This window comes from Anarhichas minor, unplaced genomic scaffold, assembly GCF_050575085.1.
Source record: "Anarhichas minor isolate MPS153535 unplaced genomic scaffold, ASM5057508v1 ptg000009l, whole genome shotgun sequence".
Taxonomy (NCBI): Eukaryota; Metazoa; Chordata; class Actinopteri; order Perciformes; family Anarhichadidae; genus Anarhichas; species Anarhichas minor.
The window spans coordinates 2102501-2118959 of record NW_027466455.1 but is presented as its reverse complement, the minus strand read 5'-3'; the positions used below and the strand labels follow the sequence as shown (position 1 = coordinate 2118959).

The window sequence follows — 16459 nt, the reverse complement described above, 5'->3', positions numbered from 1 at the left end:
AAATATAAGGGCCATGTTTCTATTTCATATTCGCCAATTGTTGTTGTCATCCGTTGGGCCCAATAATGGGCCCTGTACCGCAGACTGTTGTCTCTGCTGGTAAACCAACAGAAAAACAGACACCGAGCGAGACAGAAGACGAGCATCAACAGACCGAGACAAAAGGAAAAGATGGGCATCTAATGGAGACAAACATATCATACCCCTCAGGTCACGGTAAGAGCCCTAATCCATCTCCTTCCCCGCTTCTCCTCCCCCTTTCTTCCTGTTCTCCCTGTGACCGGCCTGCAGACAAACTCCAGTGATCTTGTGCGTGGAGAGGGAGAAGCTGCGCTGGAGTGGCCCAGAGCAAACAGCAGTGAAACAGCAGCACAGAGCACAGAGGGCTTTGTTGTCCGAGTGTAGATCTGGCTTTATGGACTTATTAAAACAGCACGGTCTCTGTAGAATAAACACTGCTGTTCGCAGGCTTAAAAAACGAACTCAAACAAAAGAAGAAGAAAAAAAGAGTTCAACGAAAGAGCTGCTCTGCTACAGCTCTTCCATCATGTAGACATTTATGAGCAAGAGATTATGAATGTGGTCTGGTACCAAAGCTCAGACTCATTTTAGAGATGAGCTTTTCTTTTTCTTTTTACAAATAAAACATAATTACATGAACAAAATGCCCACAGGGATGTAGACAACAATAAATGTAGGACTGTATCGTGACATTTTATTTATTTTTTTACTTTCAAAGCTTCTATTAAGATTTTTGAATAAAGCTTTGAATGTCTGTCATCCTTTATGACGTCATCACATTTTATGACTGTGCCTTCCTTTGTGCACCAAGCAGGAGAGCCAACACATACAGATTAAAGCAGAATATTTCGTTAGGTATTAACATTTTGCGATTTCTGAAAATGATTACATCTATCTTTTTTCTTTATTTTTCTTTTTATACAAATATTGACTTCTGGAGTTATTGCTAATGTTTGCACCCTACGCACTGTGCAGAGCTGGGTTTATAGACGCATGCAGAAAACAAGAAAAGAAAAGACTAACCTAAAAAGAGCTGCGCAGCATACGAATGTTGATTTAGAATTCGAATGTCAATGTTATGAGTGAAGCTTCAAAGCTTCAAACTATTCGGTAGACCCCTAAAAAGATGATATACTTGAGATGTGATAACGTTACATGTTTCTGTATATCTATATCTCACTAACTCAGCGAATCTGTCTGTATTTACTTATAACCATCCATCCTTTACTCATACCTTCATAAGTTCAGGTTGTAAGCTCCTCCCCAGGCTCTCCAGCAGGCTCTCACCTTTACCTTGGCTGGTAGTGTCGTCATCTGATTGAACGGGACAGTGAGCACACATGAGTAAAGGTCATCAGAATGCACAGAGACCCAGTCTGACAACAAATAGCACTATGCTCACACATCGCTTCCCTAATGATTGATGAGCAAAACAACTTCCCCTTGTGGGATTAATAAAGTATCTATCTATCTAATGGCTTCCTATGTGGCTGTCTGCAAGGTTTGTTTCCCAGACGGACAAACTACTATCTTACAGTCTACTACCCAAATTAAAACGAGGCTGTTCGCTATTCTGCTGACTCCCAGGTGACACATGATGGACTGAGTGAACCCAGAGCGCCCCTCCATCTTTCTGGACGGCCTCCTGGTCCTTCATCAGCATCTCTGACCAAGCTATGCCTATTAACTTTCACCAGAACATTCTGCAGAGAGAGTATATTATTATATAAGGGAAAAAGGGCCCGTGGATGCTGGCATAAAGCTGCATAAAGCTGCTGGTATTCTTCCACAGCTCAGCCCCCTGAAGAAACACACACTTGAGAGAATTTGGGAGAGAAACTAAAGAGTGAAAAGAACAAAGGTAACAGCTGAAGGTGTTGATATACTCGTACCTGCACGGCTGACTATATTCTAGAAGAATTTACTGCTGATGTGGAAGCTTCTATCTCTCTACTGGTAGCAGCTATATGTGTATTAGTAAGCGTAGTTCTTGCCTCTGTATCATTGTAATCTGGAAGCCATTAAAATTTCATAACACAGGGATCAGACTTCTTACTTTGAGGGGAGTTTAGGATTCCCTCCACTGCCAGGGAGAGGGATTACTTTAACCCTGGCTACCACTAAAGCAGGCTCAGAGGTTATGCACAAACATGCTATTATTATTATTATCATAGCTAACTGGACCATGACAATACAGCAACCTTTCAATAAGACTGTAAATAATAGGTTGGCTGAAAGATGATCTGGACAGATATATGTAGAGTATGTTGGTATGGTATAACTCACCCAGGGAACAGTCCAGCGTCTCTGCACCATTCCTCCTGTCCTGGCTGGCCTCGGTGGTGCTCTGCAGAGCCTGTCTCAGCGTGATCACCCACTCCTCCATCTCTGCTTCGCTGTCCGCAGCCAGGAAGTGGCTGTAGCGGTCCTGCATCTTCAGCTCGAAGCCATTGCGGCGCATCTTAGGGCTCTGACGGGGGGGAAGAATCATTGTATTTTATATACTTTGTTTTTTTTTGTTTCACCTTCTTTCTCAAACACTTACAATGGAATAAAGAACAGGCTATATTCTGGTAATAGGAGGAGTGCTATAGTTTGGGGAAACGCAACATTTCCCCTGAAGGTTAAAATCATCTGACCGAAAACGCAGCATAATCACAAGCTTCACCAGCCGGAATGAGTCTCCTCACTCTTCCCATTCATGAACTTCTGAATGTGTTCATCAAGCTGAAAGCTTCCTGGCAGCCTCTCCGCTCAACGCAGACCTGAATGAGGTACCAGCCGGTGCCATGAGCCAACAGCAGCAGCCCCTCATAATCTGCTAGAACGGGACTCTTCTGAGCAAGTCACTGGAATGCTGTAAATCCATCTAATTGAAGCGACTAAAAGCCTCATGACAGGGAAACACACCAACTTTCACGAGGACGAGAGCTCGTGCCAAAAACTGAAAACTCACAGCGGGCACAGAGGGAGATCGACCAAAAGGAGTTCAAATAAACGAGCAGCATGGTATCATGAGAGCTTAAAGGGATAGTTCGGATTTTTTGAAGTGGGGTTGAAGAGGGTTGTTGGCAAGTTGGAGAAACAGTCAGGAGTACCAGCACGGGAGCAAAGCGATGTTCTTATTCTAAAAATAATTATTGTTCTAAACATAACATACACATATAGTTTATACTTTTTACGGGGGATACCACAGCAGTACATTACTTTGCTCTCGTACTTCTGACTATGAATAAGTACCTCATACAATCCCACTTCAAAAAAATCCAAACTATCCCTTTAAGAGTTTGTAAAACTAAAAAAAAGGGTTGTTGCTTCAGCTTTTGCCTTAATCTCAACTGTGCATTTGTTTTTTTTTTACCTGAACAACGTCTATACAGGAGTCCAGGTAGATGGATCCTTTGGTCTCCTTGCAGTTCTTCTCATCCTTGTAGGAGTTGAGGATGTAGGAGCCGTCGGGGAGCTGAGACAAGTAGAAGAATCTCCTTTTGAACACCTGCGATTCACAGCAGTAGAGAGCAAGTCAGAGGGTTAGGATTCTGAACAGCTTGGAACAGAGAAATGCAGCATTAAATGTGACTTCTTCTGGTTTTGCCTACATTTAAGTTGCTCTGCTAACATGATTTAAAAACGTTTCTTGATCATAATATATAATACAATATGATGGTATGGATTAATGCAGACGATGACAGAGAAAGTTTTAACAGTGTACAAGCCACAAAGTAGAATGAAGAGTTTCCATGTCTCTGTGGTGAACGCTACGTTTCGCTGTCATTCTTTCATTTGTTGCTGTCGTGTTGTATGAATAACAGACGGGACGTCTGGTGGTGACTCACCCTCATGGAGACAGACAGGCTGCTGTTGATGTTGGCTTTCTGAAGCCAGCCCTGCTTCATGATGCCTCCCCTCTGGGAGCACATCGACGATGTGTCCTGACACACACAAACACAGGAAATCAATCTTGACAGACCTTATCATTCAGGTTAATACAGGTTAATGGTTCCTACATATAAAAGAGATAGTTCAGATTGTTTTAAGTGGGGTTGTAATTATCTCGAGTCAGTGTATTAGCTGAAGTAGACGGCGGTCTTGGAGAAACAGACAGGAAGACCAGCTCTGGAGCAAAGCAATGTGCTGCTGTGGACGGCAGTTTCTGGCCCGAACAGTAAGTTTGTTTGTGTTGTAAATAAACCCTTTAAAACCACCAAAGTCACACAATAACACAAACTAACTAAACTGATCGAGGCAGGGGTTGACCAGAGAGAGCATAGATAACGGCTTTAGTTCCCTGTCAGACATGACTGTGAAAATATTCTAAATATAGCGTACACTTAAACTGATATTGATTTCTTTAGGTGTCTGGCCCTGTCTGCAGCAGTACCTTGCTTTGCTCAAGTGCTGGTACTCCTGTTTCTCCAAACTCCATCTACTGTAGGTAAAACACTTACCATCAATAAGTACCTCATACAAACCCCATTATCCTTTTAAGAATCACAACAGTCACTGTTCTTGTAGACAGTTTACAATCTCTACAGCTTCATTTTGACATTGTTTATAACATTTAGTTCCATATCTGTATAGAAAATGTGTACCTGGTAGTGAGAGATGCTCACTAACCACAGCTTCAGTATCATAACATATTTCAGTCTGTGAAAAACGCCATCAATTCTAATCACACGCTCTCTAGCCAAATTAATTCATCAGGAGAATTTCTTTGGTTTCCAATAAAGGGTCCATCATAACTCAGCCTCAGTCCCGTCTCTGCAGCCTTTCCCTCTCATAACTACCATGGGACTGTTCATCAGCACCCGAGACCCCACAAACATCCATCACAAGGGAATGGTCTCGCTCATATACAAATGTATGAGCCTAATCACACTGAAGTGGCATTTTGTCCTCCAGCCGAGCGCCACGTCTCCTTCTTTCTCCTCAGCCTTGTCCTGTAATCTAATTGGCTGGCTGCTCTCCTCCCACAGCTTGCTCAAGTCCATACTTCCATCAGACCACCATACAAACACGCCACACCCTGCCTCATACCAACAACGGTGCTGTACTTAGCGTTGTCACCTAATGCCTAATGTCCCTGACTGCATTAATATTGATGTATTGCTGTGGCCCGGGGATGGATATAAAAGGTTATAAAAGGACACGGAGAAGCAAACATTTCTACAGGATAAAATATAATAAAAATGCATTATTTGCCTTATCATAAGTGTATGTGCATTTGCTCTTTTTATTCTTAAATGGTCTTGCTACTAGCCTGTCTAGACATCACAGCCAGAAATGAAAATGCAGAGATACTGTAAGAGTAGAGTGGCCTCTAATAGAGCCATCTCCTCCCTGCTCTCCCCGTCCCGGCTGGCAGCAGCATTTATATTCCTTCAATTAAACCCGCTCTCTGTCGTATATCCGCATCCGGCCCGGGGTTGGGAGGGGGGAATCGATGAGGTCTATTTATAGGACATATAAGGCTACTGGTTTCATTGCCCAGCACTCAGTCTGAGAGGTCACACTGCTGGGTGGACTGAAGGACGGACGGACGGACCACAAGTCACAGGCGACAAGGTGACACGGCACAATCACCGGTTCAAAGCATGTCCGCGCTGCCAATGGCTGCTCATATTTTCAGGATACGCAGCCAAATTGATGTCACATCTCCGTGATTCAAAAAGATTAAAAGGATATCATTGTTTTTTCCAAGCAGGGTTTACAGCACATCGCTGGAAGCTGTGCATGTATGCGATCTGTCCATTCTGACTCAATAGCAGACCAATGATCAATGTCTGCGATCTAACGGCCCTACTCACCTCGTCTTTGGCGTCTTCGTCGATCTCGAACACGTGGGCTGGCAGCTTGTCCGTCTTCAGGCCTTTGCTTTAGAAAGAACAGTGAGTGAGGGTCAGCAGTCTGCAATAAATCAGCCCCCCCTACCTACTGTGGTGCAGTCTGCCATCGCGCTACGTCTGTCCTCTTTGTAAAGCATGCAACAAATCTCTGCTCTGCTATGTACTGTGTGTCCTGTGTTGGGCAGTAAATCTGGTTTCACCTCGTCTGTTATTGTATTATCGGGGTTTTATTCCTGGAATTTTGATTGCATTTGTAAAGTGTTGCTACGCACATGTCTCTTTCACCTCAATGTATGGTTCAAGTGCAGGTTGCAGTGATAAGAAATGATTTCCTTAGGAAGCTTTATCACCATTTAAATATGACTTCAGAACATCTGGGCTGCACCTGTTGTGTTGTGGAGTAAAACTCTGTCTGAACTCTGTGCAGTTATTTCAGTTTGTATGCAGTGTATCATCAGAGCTGCATTAATACGCAGACACGGCGATTTGTTGCATGTTGTCATCTGGCAGACCCACATGAGCGAGCGGAGTAAATCTCTTGTACATGTTACAGAATTGGCAGCAAAAAAACCTCTGTTTGTTTTGCCCTCAACGTCCCCCCCCCCCATGTCTTACTTACCTCGGCAACATGCGGAAGTCACCGGAGTAAGCCTCATACTTGTAGTTGATTACGTGCCAGTCGGTGTTGTACATCTTGATGCACTGCCAAACACATGAACACAGAGAGCTGGATTAGAGGCAGCAGATCCTCTCAAATATAACAAGCACGCTACAGCAGCAGAGTGACCTAACCAGCTCCATACCATTCATCTATTCATTAATCATATCTATTCATTATTTATTAATAAGTCTGCAAAGTAGCAGGAGAACTGACTTCTGCTTGCTACTGCTCAAGATGGTTTTCATTGTGCACATTACTTCTCGTTCAGTGTGGAACTGCACGCAGAAATTCTCAATTAAGTCCGCTGAAAGGATCTTTGTTCGGTGGATGCCGAGTCTGTTTTCACCATCCCTACGACAGTTGTTTCCATGCTGTATCACAGTCATGAGAGCTGGCAGAGCAGCAGAGTTTATCCACACGTCAGGCCAGAGGAGTCTGTTTCTCATCGCCGGTACAATCTATCATCCGTACAGAGTGTGTTTACTACTGGCCTGTGCATTCTGCCTTTCTTTATGAGCTTCGAGTGACCACTTTAGGCGGAATGTCATGAAGGCCTGTGTGAAGTCATTTTATGTCTGCTTTTTATTGAGCAGATTGTAATTATTAAGAGGAATAAAAGTCATATTACTGAGAAGATTTAATGTCACCTATGGACCCCGCCATTTTTCTCACTCCAAAAGCTCCTTTAGAAACTGTTACAAATGTGTGGTTTGAGAACGCGTGTGGCCGGGTCACCACATGGGACTGCTGTGGGACTGCTGGGTAGTCGTACCTCTTTGGCAAACAGACTCCGGGCTTCCCGCTCAGCGTTCTGAGGCACCGAGGGAACGACGGTCCTCCTCTGCCGCGAGACCTGGGACTCCTGCGTGCACACGGGCAAAAAACAAACAACGTTACAGTGACAGTTCTTTTTTTAATCGTCCCATCAAACATTAAGACAACAGGGAGCCACAAACAACAGGCAAAGAGAAAGTGGATGAGAGGAAGCAGGAGGCGCAGATACGAAGAAAACTAGACACAGAGCGAGACGTGCCTCTAAACAAAGCCACATGTTTCAATTGACAGCAGTAAGTACAGAGCAGAGGTACCGGGCTGCATCGTGTTTGACCCGTAAATAATTGAGCCGGGTGTGTTGGGGATGAACAGTGATTGATGATGGGAAACCTTTCTTTAAAAAGGGATATTTTACAGCTCTTTGTTCGCGTTTGGCTCAGACAGTTTTACAAGAAAGCTAAAAAAAAAAGCTGCTGATTTGGCTGAATATGAGGGTTATGAGTTCATCCCGGGGAGGAAGAGGACGCAGCAGGAAATGAGCGGGGAGGAGAGGACTCACCGAGACATCGTCCACGGGGCAGAGCAGCAGGTCTCGGTGGGGGTCACTGTGGATCTGGGCCTTTCTCTGAAACACCACGGCTTCATAGTCCAGCGGTTCAATAATCTTCGGCTGCTCCTGAGAGGGGGAAGACGGGACAGAACACAAACACATGTGACTTCAAGTAAACAAAACTATTTATTTTTGGTCTCACGCTCGGCTCACTGTGTCCATTCCTCTGCTGTGGCTCCTGCGAGCTCCACATGACCGTGTTCTTTGAAAGAAGTTAACAAGGGCTCACCCCCAGAACCTTTCACCGCCCGTGCAAAAGCAGAACCACAAGAAATCAGGTTGAAACAACCACTCAAGTTCAGAGGAGTGTCACGGTAGAAGGGGGGCAGTTGCTCAGAGTTGTGGGTGGATGGGAAAAAAAGGCAAACGATGGAGAAAGGGAGAACAAATAGATGGGCAAAGACAGAAGGGAGCCAGAAATGTGAGACAAAGCAGCAGTGGTATGGACAAATTATGACTTTTGACTTGATAGTTATGAGCTGTTGCATACAGTGCTTGTGCTCGACAATGATATGTAATAATGAAAAAAACAAACACAAGAAATATATCACATGTCAGAGCTAAACATCATAACTTCCTGTTTTGAGTTTCATAGAGAAGTGGATGATATGAAATCAGCCTTTTCTGCATTATGTCTTAAAGGGGCCGACAGGCTAAAACCTAGCATTCTAGGTCAAGATGTGATCACAAGTACAAACCCAAACCACTTGGAAAGATTCACAATTAATTCCAAGAAAGTTTAAGCTCGAGCTAAGCAGCGACGAGGGTGATGAATAGCTTAGCCGATAAGCCTGGTCTGAGCGACACCGGGCAGAGGAAACGTATGGATGTGATCAGCGTCTGTGCCACAGTGCTGAGCCACAGCCACAAGTGGGGGAGAGGGAAACCCTGACAACGGAGGGGGACGATTGAGTCATGTCCCACGTTGTCATATTTCCATTTAAGAGCCGTGCAGCTGGGATGCAGAGCCTTGTTTTCCTACTGTACCACTGTGGGAGTGGGCAATAAAGCAATGAAGTAAATGCAGTAGGTTGGCTGCTGTTGATGTGCAGTTTTTCCAGACATTCTGAATTCCACACCGTCTGACATGTTGTGTATCAGCTCGTTCCAACTCCTCAATGAAGCTATATGATGTTTACACCGAGTCAAATCTTCCAACCCAAGACTCCACATTTCCTGAGAGTTTGGAAAATAAAGCCCTGTGGTTTTGAACACGGTTTGGCTGTACAGTATTAGTTCAGTGAGGTTTAAAAGGGGTTCAAATCTCCTTGAATATCCTGGTATCTAAAGGAAAGAAAGTTCTCCCTTTCAGTGTTTTCTAACCATTAATTTGGCCTGTGAAATAAGCTGGTTACGAGTACATGTTCTCTGCAGATTTTTCGACCAGACCCCGGCTTTCTCAGTTGTCTGCATGAGTTTTTTCCTTGTTTTGACCACAACTTCCCAACCCTGATCATACTTTCAAAAAGGGAAATTAAGTGTTTGCAGATTCCTCTCTGCATTATGTAGCTTCTTTATCACTTTTTTATAAATCTTTTTACATAAAGGCCGAACAATGAACGGACAAGCAGCAACCTGAGCTGCAGTAAAACACAAAAAAAACTGAGTCTGTTGAAATCATTACGCATGACTGTACCGGGCCCTGCACCCGAAAGCAGCAGCTCTGCTTCCTGTCATGTGCAACAAGCTGAACCGCAGCGCTATAAGTCAGAGGCAACCGGCAGCGCACAGTGGCTCCACTGCAACGCTGATCATGTTACAGAGAGAGAGAGGGGAGGGGTGGGGGGAAGAGAGAGAGCGAGAGTGAGAGTTCTGCTTTCCTAGAAGAGGAAAGACGCTGAAGGATCACAAGCAGGCAGCTGTGAGGCCATCGTCTCCCTGATTGAGAAACAGAGAGAGATGCTGAAACATGAAAGGACATGGCCTAACATTTGGGCGTAACTGCGTGACGCAAGCCATCAACCAGGCCGGAGAACACTTCAAACACCAATCACTGAGTACAAAACACGACTCCCACCAGTGTTGCCTCCAGGGGACGAAGACTACTATGATGATGATGATTGTAAGCCCTTTTACTCCCCCCGTGAGTTCGCTTCATTCATACTGGTCGGTGTTTACATTCCACCACTGTTACAGCACAATCAGCGGGGCCTATCACGCCGTCCCTCGTGCTGCACTGGGTCACTCTGACCGTGTCATGGTCCATCTGATTCCTGCTTACAGGCAGATACTAAAGCTCTGTAAACCTGTGGTGAGGACATTTAAGCAGTGGACCAGTGAAGCTCTGGAGGATCTTCGGGCGTGCTTGGACTGTACAGACTGGGATGTTTTCAGGACTGCTACCAACAGTCTGGATGAGCACACAGAGGATGCAACAAGCTGAACCGCAGCGCTATAAGTCAGAGGCAACCGGCAGCGCACAGTGGCTCCACTGCAACGCTGATCATGTTACAGAGAGAGAGAGGGGGGGGGGGGGGGGGTGAGTTATGGTGAGTTATAACAACGAGTTATAACAACGACGAACCCTGGTTCACAGCAGAACTCAGACAGGTAAGGCTGCACAAGGATCAGGCATTGAGGAGTGGGGACAAGGACATGTATAAAGAGGCAAAATACAGGTTTGTAAGGCGGTGAGAGACGCTAAACGACAGATAACAAAGCCCCCCACTCCATGAATGAGCTGAACGAGTCCTACTGTCGCTTTGAAAGACAATGGGACATATCGACACCCTATATGGCAACAGCGCATTCCTCTAAAATGGTTCCCTTACTTCTTGTTTCTGTCGTTTTCACACTAGAATTTTAAGCAAAAAGACACAGTCTTCCCCCCCCCCCCCCGAATAATCAGATTCACAGACCTTAGACATTTTCACTTGAGAAGAAAAAGCACATGTGGAACTAATGACATTAACGATGGCTCTGTCCAGGAATCACTGCAACGCAAGGCAGCAATCAAGAGATGTCGTTAGTCACACCTGTGTTTGACAAGTTAAAATGTCACTCCACCTTTTGACCTTTAGTCATGTGGTCAATCTTCCATCTCCTTCTATAAAGTCGTATTTGACTCTCTGCTAGGAAACATGTGAAACCAGGAGGAAAGGAAGGGAGGACCTAGAGAATAGGACTGACTTCATACAGATGTTCAGAATGACAGGAGGAACACACGGACACATTCATACAGGAAGCATGGTCACAGCATGCCGGAGGGAATCCCCCCCCCCCCCCACACACACACACACACACAAAACAACATTTGTTCTCAGTTACCAAGCCAACCGTTTATTCCATAAAACGAGCAGCCAAAACCTGCTACTCTAAAAAACATCAGAGCACACACATCACACGTGGCCACAAACAAGACACACACACACTCTCACCTCTTTTGTGGAAATCAAAACCATATCACATGATTATTACACTGGTGACCTCTTTGCGTCACACTCCTCAAGATGATCATCATAAGACTACAGACTAATCCCGTGAGAACAAGAGTTTATCTCTCATACGAACTTATCCAACTCTGCTGCTGAGCTTTAGGTTGATGTCACACAATGAGAAGTTACCAAATGTTTCTAGTTAAAACAAAAATAAATTAATCTGCACTGACATCACTGGAAGTCTCAAGACAAATGTCAAGTCTTACTGACATGAAAATAAATTCACACGCACGGGGGCGCGCACGCAAACACACACACACACACACACGTTGTGTTAGCAGGATCCTCAGTGCCATTCATCTCAAACCACTGTGCCTATAATCCCTCATTATCGCTGTCTGTTCCAAGGCACTATATCAGCCACGAGCACTGCTATTGATTAAAATGGGAGGAGGGGGGGAAGCAAAAGCCGTAAAAAAAAATTAAAATCTTGCACAAATGTCATTAGCAATAGACATAAATTACAAGAACATGCATGCACTGCCTTCTTTTGCACAATGTGGCCATTTGCAGCAGAAATAAAGGAGCTCTCTCTCTCACACACACACACAAGGACAGGGAAGCCATGCTGCAGCTGCCCTGCTGGCACTGCTCTTCATCCGCCAGCACACAAAAGGAGCCGCACATGACTGGAAAAACACACACACATGTGTTCCTGTGCACAATGTCATAGTGTTTTGTAATGCCGGCAATTTAGAAAAGCCGAGCCAATATATGGGAGTCGAATTGGCGGCATTTAACCGCTCCGTAATGACCCGTCTTCTACCCAGAATGTAGCGCTCAGCCAGTGACGCTGATAAAAAACTGTTTCGGTGCAACGTTACCAGAGCTCGAGTCTGACAAACGTGGACATAAAAACTAACATGAACAGTAGCAATGTAGAGACTACTTGAAAATGGACATTTCCCCTCAAGGAGACCGGAGAAGAGGGCAGCTGGCTAACCGGTTAACGTTAGTTACATTACCCGTGTTATAGCTAAAATGACCGCAGCCGGTCCACAAACTGCATTAAAGGCTCTGCTCACCACAAGGTCCACGGAGCTCTTCACAGCCTCCGACACGCTCTGCCGGACTTCCGCGGCCGTCCCGGGTTTGCTTAACCTCTTTGTGAATTTTCGAACCTCAGACATTGCGCCCCGCCGGTTTTAAATCCACCACGTATGTCCCGGTGTGAATACGAGCATGCCGCGGTACCGGATGGAGCGGCAGCACTGCTGTGTGTGACAGCCAGATGTGGGTTGAGTCGGTTGGAGGTGAACCAGCCAGCGGTTCGCGTCGCGAGGCGGAGCTGCTGCTGATGAGAGGAGAGCAGAGAGGGCTGAACAGCGCGAGATGCTTCACTCGTTCCTACTTCCGCTTCTCCTCAGATGGGCAGAAAATAACCAAAGATCGGCAATGTAGACACGAAGTGGGCGGTAACCTGACACTGTTAACCAAAATCATAATGGTAAACACAATTCCTTGTATATCCGCTATATACTGGATGGATAAATACAATAAAATAATATTATTATTATAAATATAAACGTATTGGGACCATAGACACGTGTACATTCTGATAGCTGTGAGAACGTTAAAATGAATATAATAGTGACAAAAGAAGGGAACAAATTAAGAAACGTCGCGTCTCAACTTGTGTCATGTGAAGGAAGTCACCTCATTTAAAAGTTTGAACTATAAATATTTATATTCAAATGTTTTAACTGTGCCTCGGGTGCTTCATTCTGTGCATAGGTTTAAGTCTTTGGTTTTTAGAAAGTTGTAGATTGTATAAAGTCAAAGAATAGAAAAGCAATTAGGCCGTCTACTAAGAGTTCATCATGTCTAATAGGAAATATGACATAACCTGTCATAAATTAAAGTATACTGCCATCTTGTGGATTAAAGCTGCAAACTGGCACTAACCTCAGCATTTATTTCAGCTGTTTTTCCTCAACAAAATTTCTTCAAGGCAGCAGTTTTATTGCTTGTGTTATACTGAAGTTGTTTCCTCATTTCCTCACAGGTTATTTGACAAAGACAGGATAAATGGTTTTGCTAATCTACTATAAGGATAACCTATATGGCATTGTGTTTTATAAAGGACAAAGTAATATCAGCATCATAACACAAACTCAATTTAGGCTTTAAAATGTGTGCCAAGACACACGCAAACAAAATGTATAGGATGAGTGTTGCATGACTCCCATTATATCTGAGAGGAGGCTGCTTACATGTTTGGGCCTGTCTTGTACATTTCTGTCAGTGAGAACAGATATCAGCTCAGAGAATCGAGTTACGGTATATGAATATAGGACATTACTCATATTTAGACTCCTGCTGATGCGCTATTTTAGTTTATTCCCAGGTTTATATCACAACATACAGTATATAGGAATGCTCACCAAACGTTTGACTATGCATTGATACCCGAGGTGAGGTGTTCAATGCCAAAACAACCTTTACAATGTAGATTTTATTGCCAAAAGTTGCATTACTGCTGCCAACTAAGACGCCAATTTTAAGGCAATGGCACTATGAATTAGCAGTTTATATATATATATATATATATATATATATATATATATATATATATATATATATATATATATATATATATATATATATATATATATATATAGTGATTCTCACTTCCTTGAGCTAATATAGAAAGGAATCAAAAGTGGTTACTCAGTCACATGGAAGATAGTGCTTAGTCTAAAGCTGCATCTAATTACAAGAGTAATGAATACTAAACACCTTGAACTCTAAATGAGTTGTGGTAGAAACAAAGACAGCAGAAAAGCTGATTACTACGGTGACGTTTTAAGAAAACTGAATTTATTCTTAGGAGCTGTAATGGGAGTTAGCCCACTCACTACTGTACATGCTACATCGTTCCCGTAGGTCAAAAGTCCAAGCAGTTTGTGTGTCAAGTGTCCCAAGCATGTCACTGTGAGCAATGACATGCGATGAAAAGAGAACGTCTGGCTGCTGTCCCAGCATCAGATATGATCTTCACTTGTCCTTGCACTGGGTGAACTCCTTCAGAGCCCAGTTATTCATTTCTATGTCCCGCCGTAGTCTGCAGTACTCATCGGCCAAGGCCTCAAACTCTTTGCCCAAGATCTCAAAGGAGGCCAGCTTCAACCCAACAGAATGCTTCTCCACCTGACAGGCCTTCAGCTCGGACTCCAGCTTCTCTCTGAAATAGACGACGACAGACTGTCAGGTTTTTGGAGAAGTATCAGCCAGAATGTAGTTTCTATAATAACCTTTCGGCAGACCCGATATCGGGAAGTTACAGTTTACATTCAAAGAGCATTACAATGATGAACACTAGTGAGACACACTATGGATTCCCTCAACTACTATCACTGTGTTGCCTTTGAGAAAGCGGAGTGGAGCGATATTAATAATGGACAAAAAAAGCCTCTTGCCTTATTTTTCTATGAGCAGCTATCGCGTCCACTGTGTACGTGTCCAGCTGAATCTCCACCATCTCAGTCCTTTGAAGGAAGAAGAGAAAAACATATGTAAGAAAAAAACCTGAAATGCATGTAATACTGATTGTACGAGTATGTCATTCTAGATAAAAGGCACCAGTGAATAGAATGCAATATCAAAATGTATAGAAGCAGGCAAAGAAATGAAAACTCCTTACTTGATCTTCTGCAAGACTAAATCACATTTTCCCTCAAAGTAGTCCAACTTCTTCCGGTCCAGATCTGTCTGGATCCTCAGCCTGTGGTCCAAGATGAGAGACTGGAGAAGCTGAATGCACTTAATCAGTTCCTGGACACAAGGAAAATATTTTAATATTATATATAATACAACATATTTGTGGCTGTTAAAACATTTTATTCTTGAGACAATTTCAATAAGTGAACCTGCAAAACATGCCCAAAAAAACATGCATATATATGTGATAAACTGCCAAAAACAGAGGGAATGTATTAGCTTGTGTCAGTTAAGCACAATGCACTTGAGAGAGCACTCACAGAGAGGTAGAGTTGAGTCTGTCTTTGCAGGAGAACTGAGTTTTCCCGACAGGTCTCCTTCAGACTCTCTGCTCTTTTCTTCTCTGTGTCCAGCTGGGCTGACAGATGAGACAACTTGCTGTTCTTCAGACCCTCACTCTCATTCTCTAGAATGTCAATGCAGAACAATGAAGTGATACAAAAAAAAGATATAAGTGAGAATATTTACTGAGCAGATACTGTACCCCATTCAGGTTGATAGTAAGCGAGGAGGCTCAGACACTTTTTCTTCAGATGTTTCTCCAGCTCTCTGGGAAGACCCTGTTTCATTCTTTGAACATTCTGGTGACGATAAACACACACATATTGGTAAAGAAGCTACATTTGTTACTGAAGTATCTCTCTACTCTACTGATGATGTCACTCAAGCACGTGGGTGAACATTCTGCGCTTTTCTGACTCACCTTCTCTGATGGCATGAGCTCCAGAATCTGTTGGGGGTTCAGACCCAGAACTGAGGGCTGGTCCTGGTTGGTAGTGCTACTGGGATCCAGCTGTCTGACACACTGCGCCACCAGCAGACACTTCTCCATTGTCTCATAGAACTACACACACACACACACACACACACACACACACACACACACACACACACACACACACACACACACACACACACACACACACACACACACACACACACACACACACACACACACACACACACACACACACACACACACACACACACACTGAGTGCCTTAAAAGTATAATATTACATGATAGATTTCTGGATACTGAAGTGTAAATGTTTCAAACTGTGACCCGTAGCTCCAATTTGGAGATGCAGTGTGCAAAGTGAGTTGCCTAGCGCAGCTTTAATGACCAGAAACATGTTTCCCATCATTCACTGACAGCCGATTGTGCAAACAAGTGTATGAACTGTACCATGCTCTGGTCGGGGGGCACAGTGGCGTGGTGCTTCCTGATACAGTGGTCCTGGATCATCTCCTGCAGCCCTTTGTGGAGGCTCTCGGAGCACAGCCAGTGTCGCCTCTGGCTCTGCAGCTTCTGCTCAGCCTGGAATAAAGCATCTGTAAGTGCTCACACAAACGCTAACACACTCAGACCCGAGCACGAGGAAACGGGTT

At 44.1% G+C, this 16459-nt stretch overlaps 2 protein-coding genes across 4 annotated transcripts in view; both read right to left on the bottom strand.

Annotated features, from left to right (window-relative positions):
- dock11 (dedicator of cytokinesis 11) overlaps positions 1–12693 on the bottom strand; it is a 54046-nt gene extending 41353 nt beyond the window's left edge. For 2 of the 3 annotated variants that reach the window (XM_076087015.1, XM_076087016.1), the window contains exons 1-9: positions 12375–12693; positions 7862–7978; positions 7301–7390; positions 6487–6569; positions 5829–5895; positions 3858–3953; positions 3383–3517; positions 2308–2491; positions 1256–1335 (exon numbers count right to left, since the gene is read on the bottom strand). In XM_076087015.1, the coding sequence (XP_075943130.1) occupies positions 1256–1335; positions 2308–2491; positions 3383–3517; positions 3858–3953; positions 5829–5895; positions 6487–6569; positions 7301–7390; positions 7862–7978; positions 12375–12479 (957 nt within the window). In that variant the 5' untranslated portion in view covers positions 12480–12693. Of the gene's footprint in view, positions 1–203; positions 1235–1255; positions 1336–2307; positions 2492–3382; positions 3518–3857; positions 3954–5828; positions 5896–6486; positions 6570–7300; positions 7391–7861; positions 7979–12374 lie in introns of those variants that run through there. The other variant, XM_076087017.1, reaches the window with a different exon arrangement.
- A 1456-nt stretch (positions 12694–14149) lies between these two features.
- haus4 (HAUS augmin-like complex, subunit 4) overlaps positions 14150–16459 on the bottom strand; it is a 3182-nt gene continuing 872 nt past the window's right edge. Inside the window, exons 3-9 of the mRNA XM_076086847.1 lie at positions 16257–16388; positions 15773–15913; positions 15554–15650; positions 15330–15475; positions 14993–15123; positions 14769–14837; positions 14150–14533 (exon numbers count right to left, since the gene is read on the bottom strand). Of these exons, the coding sequence (XP_075942962.1) occupies positions 14347–14533; positions 14769–14837; positions 14993–15123; positions 15330–15475; positions 15554–15650; positions 15773–15913; positions 16257–16388 (903 nt within the window). The 3' untranslated portion in view covers positions 14150–14346. The remainder of the gene's footprint in view (positions 14534–14768; positions 14838–14992; positions 15124–15329; positions 15476–15553; positions 15651–15772; positions 15914–16256; positions 16389–16459) is intronic.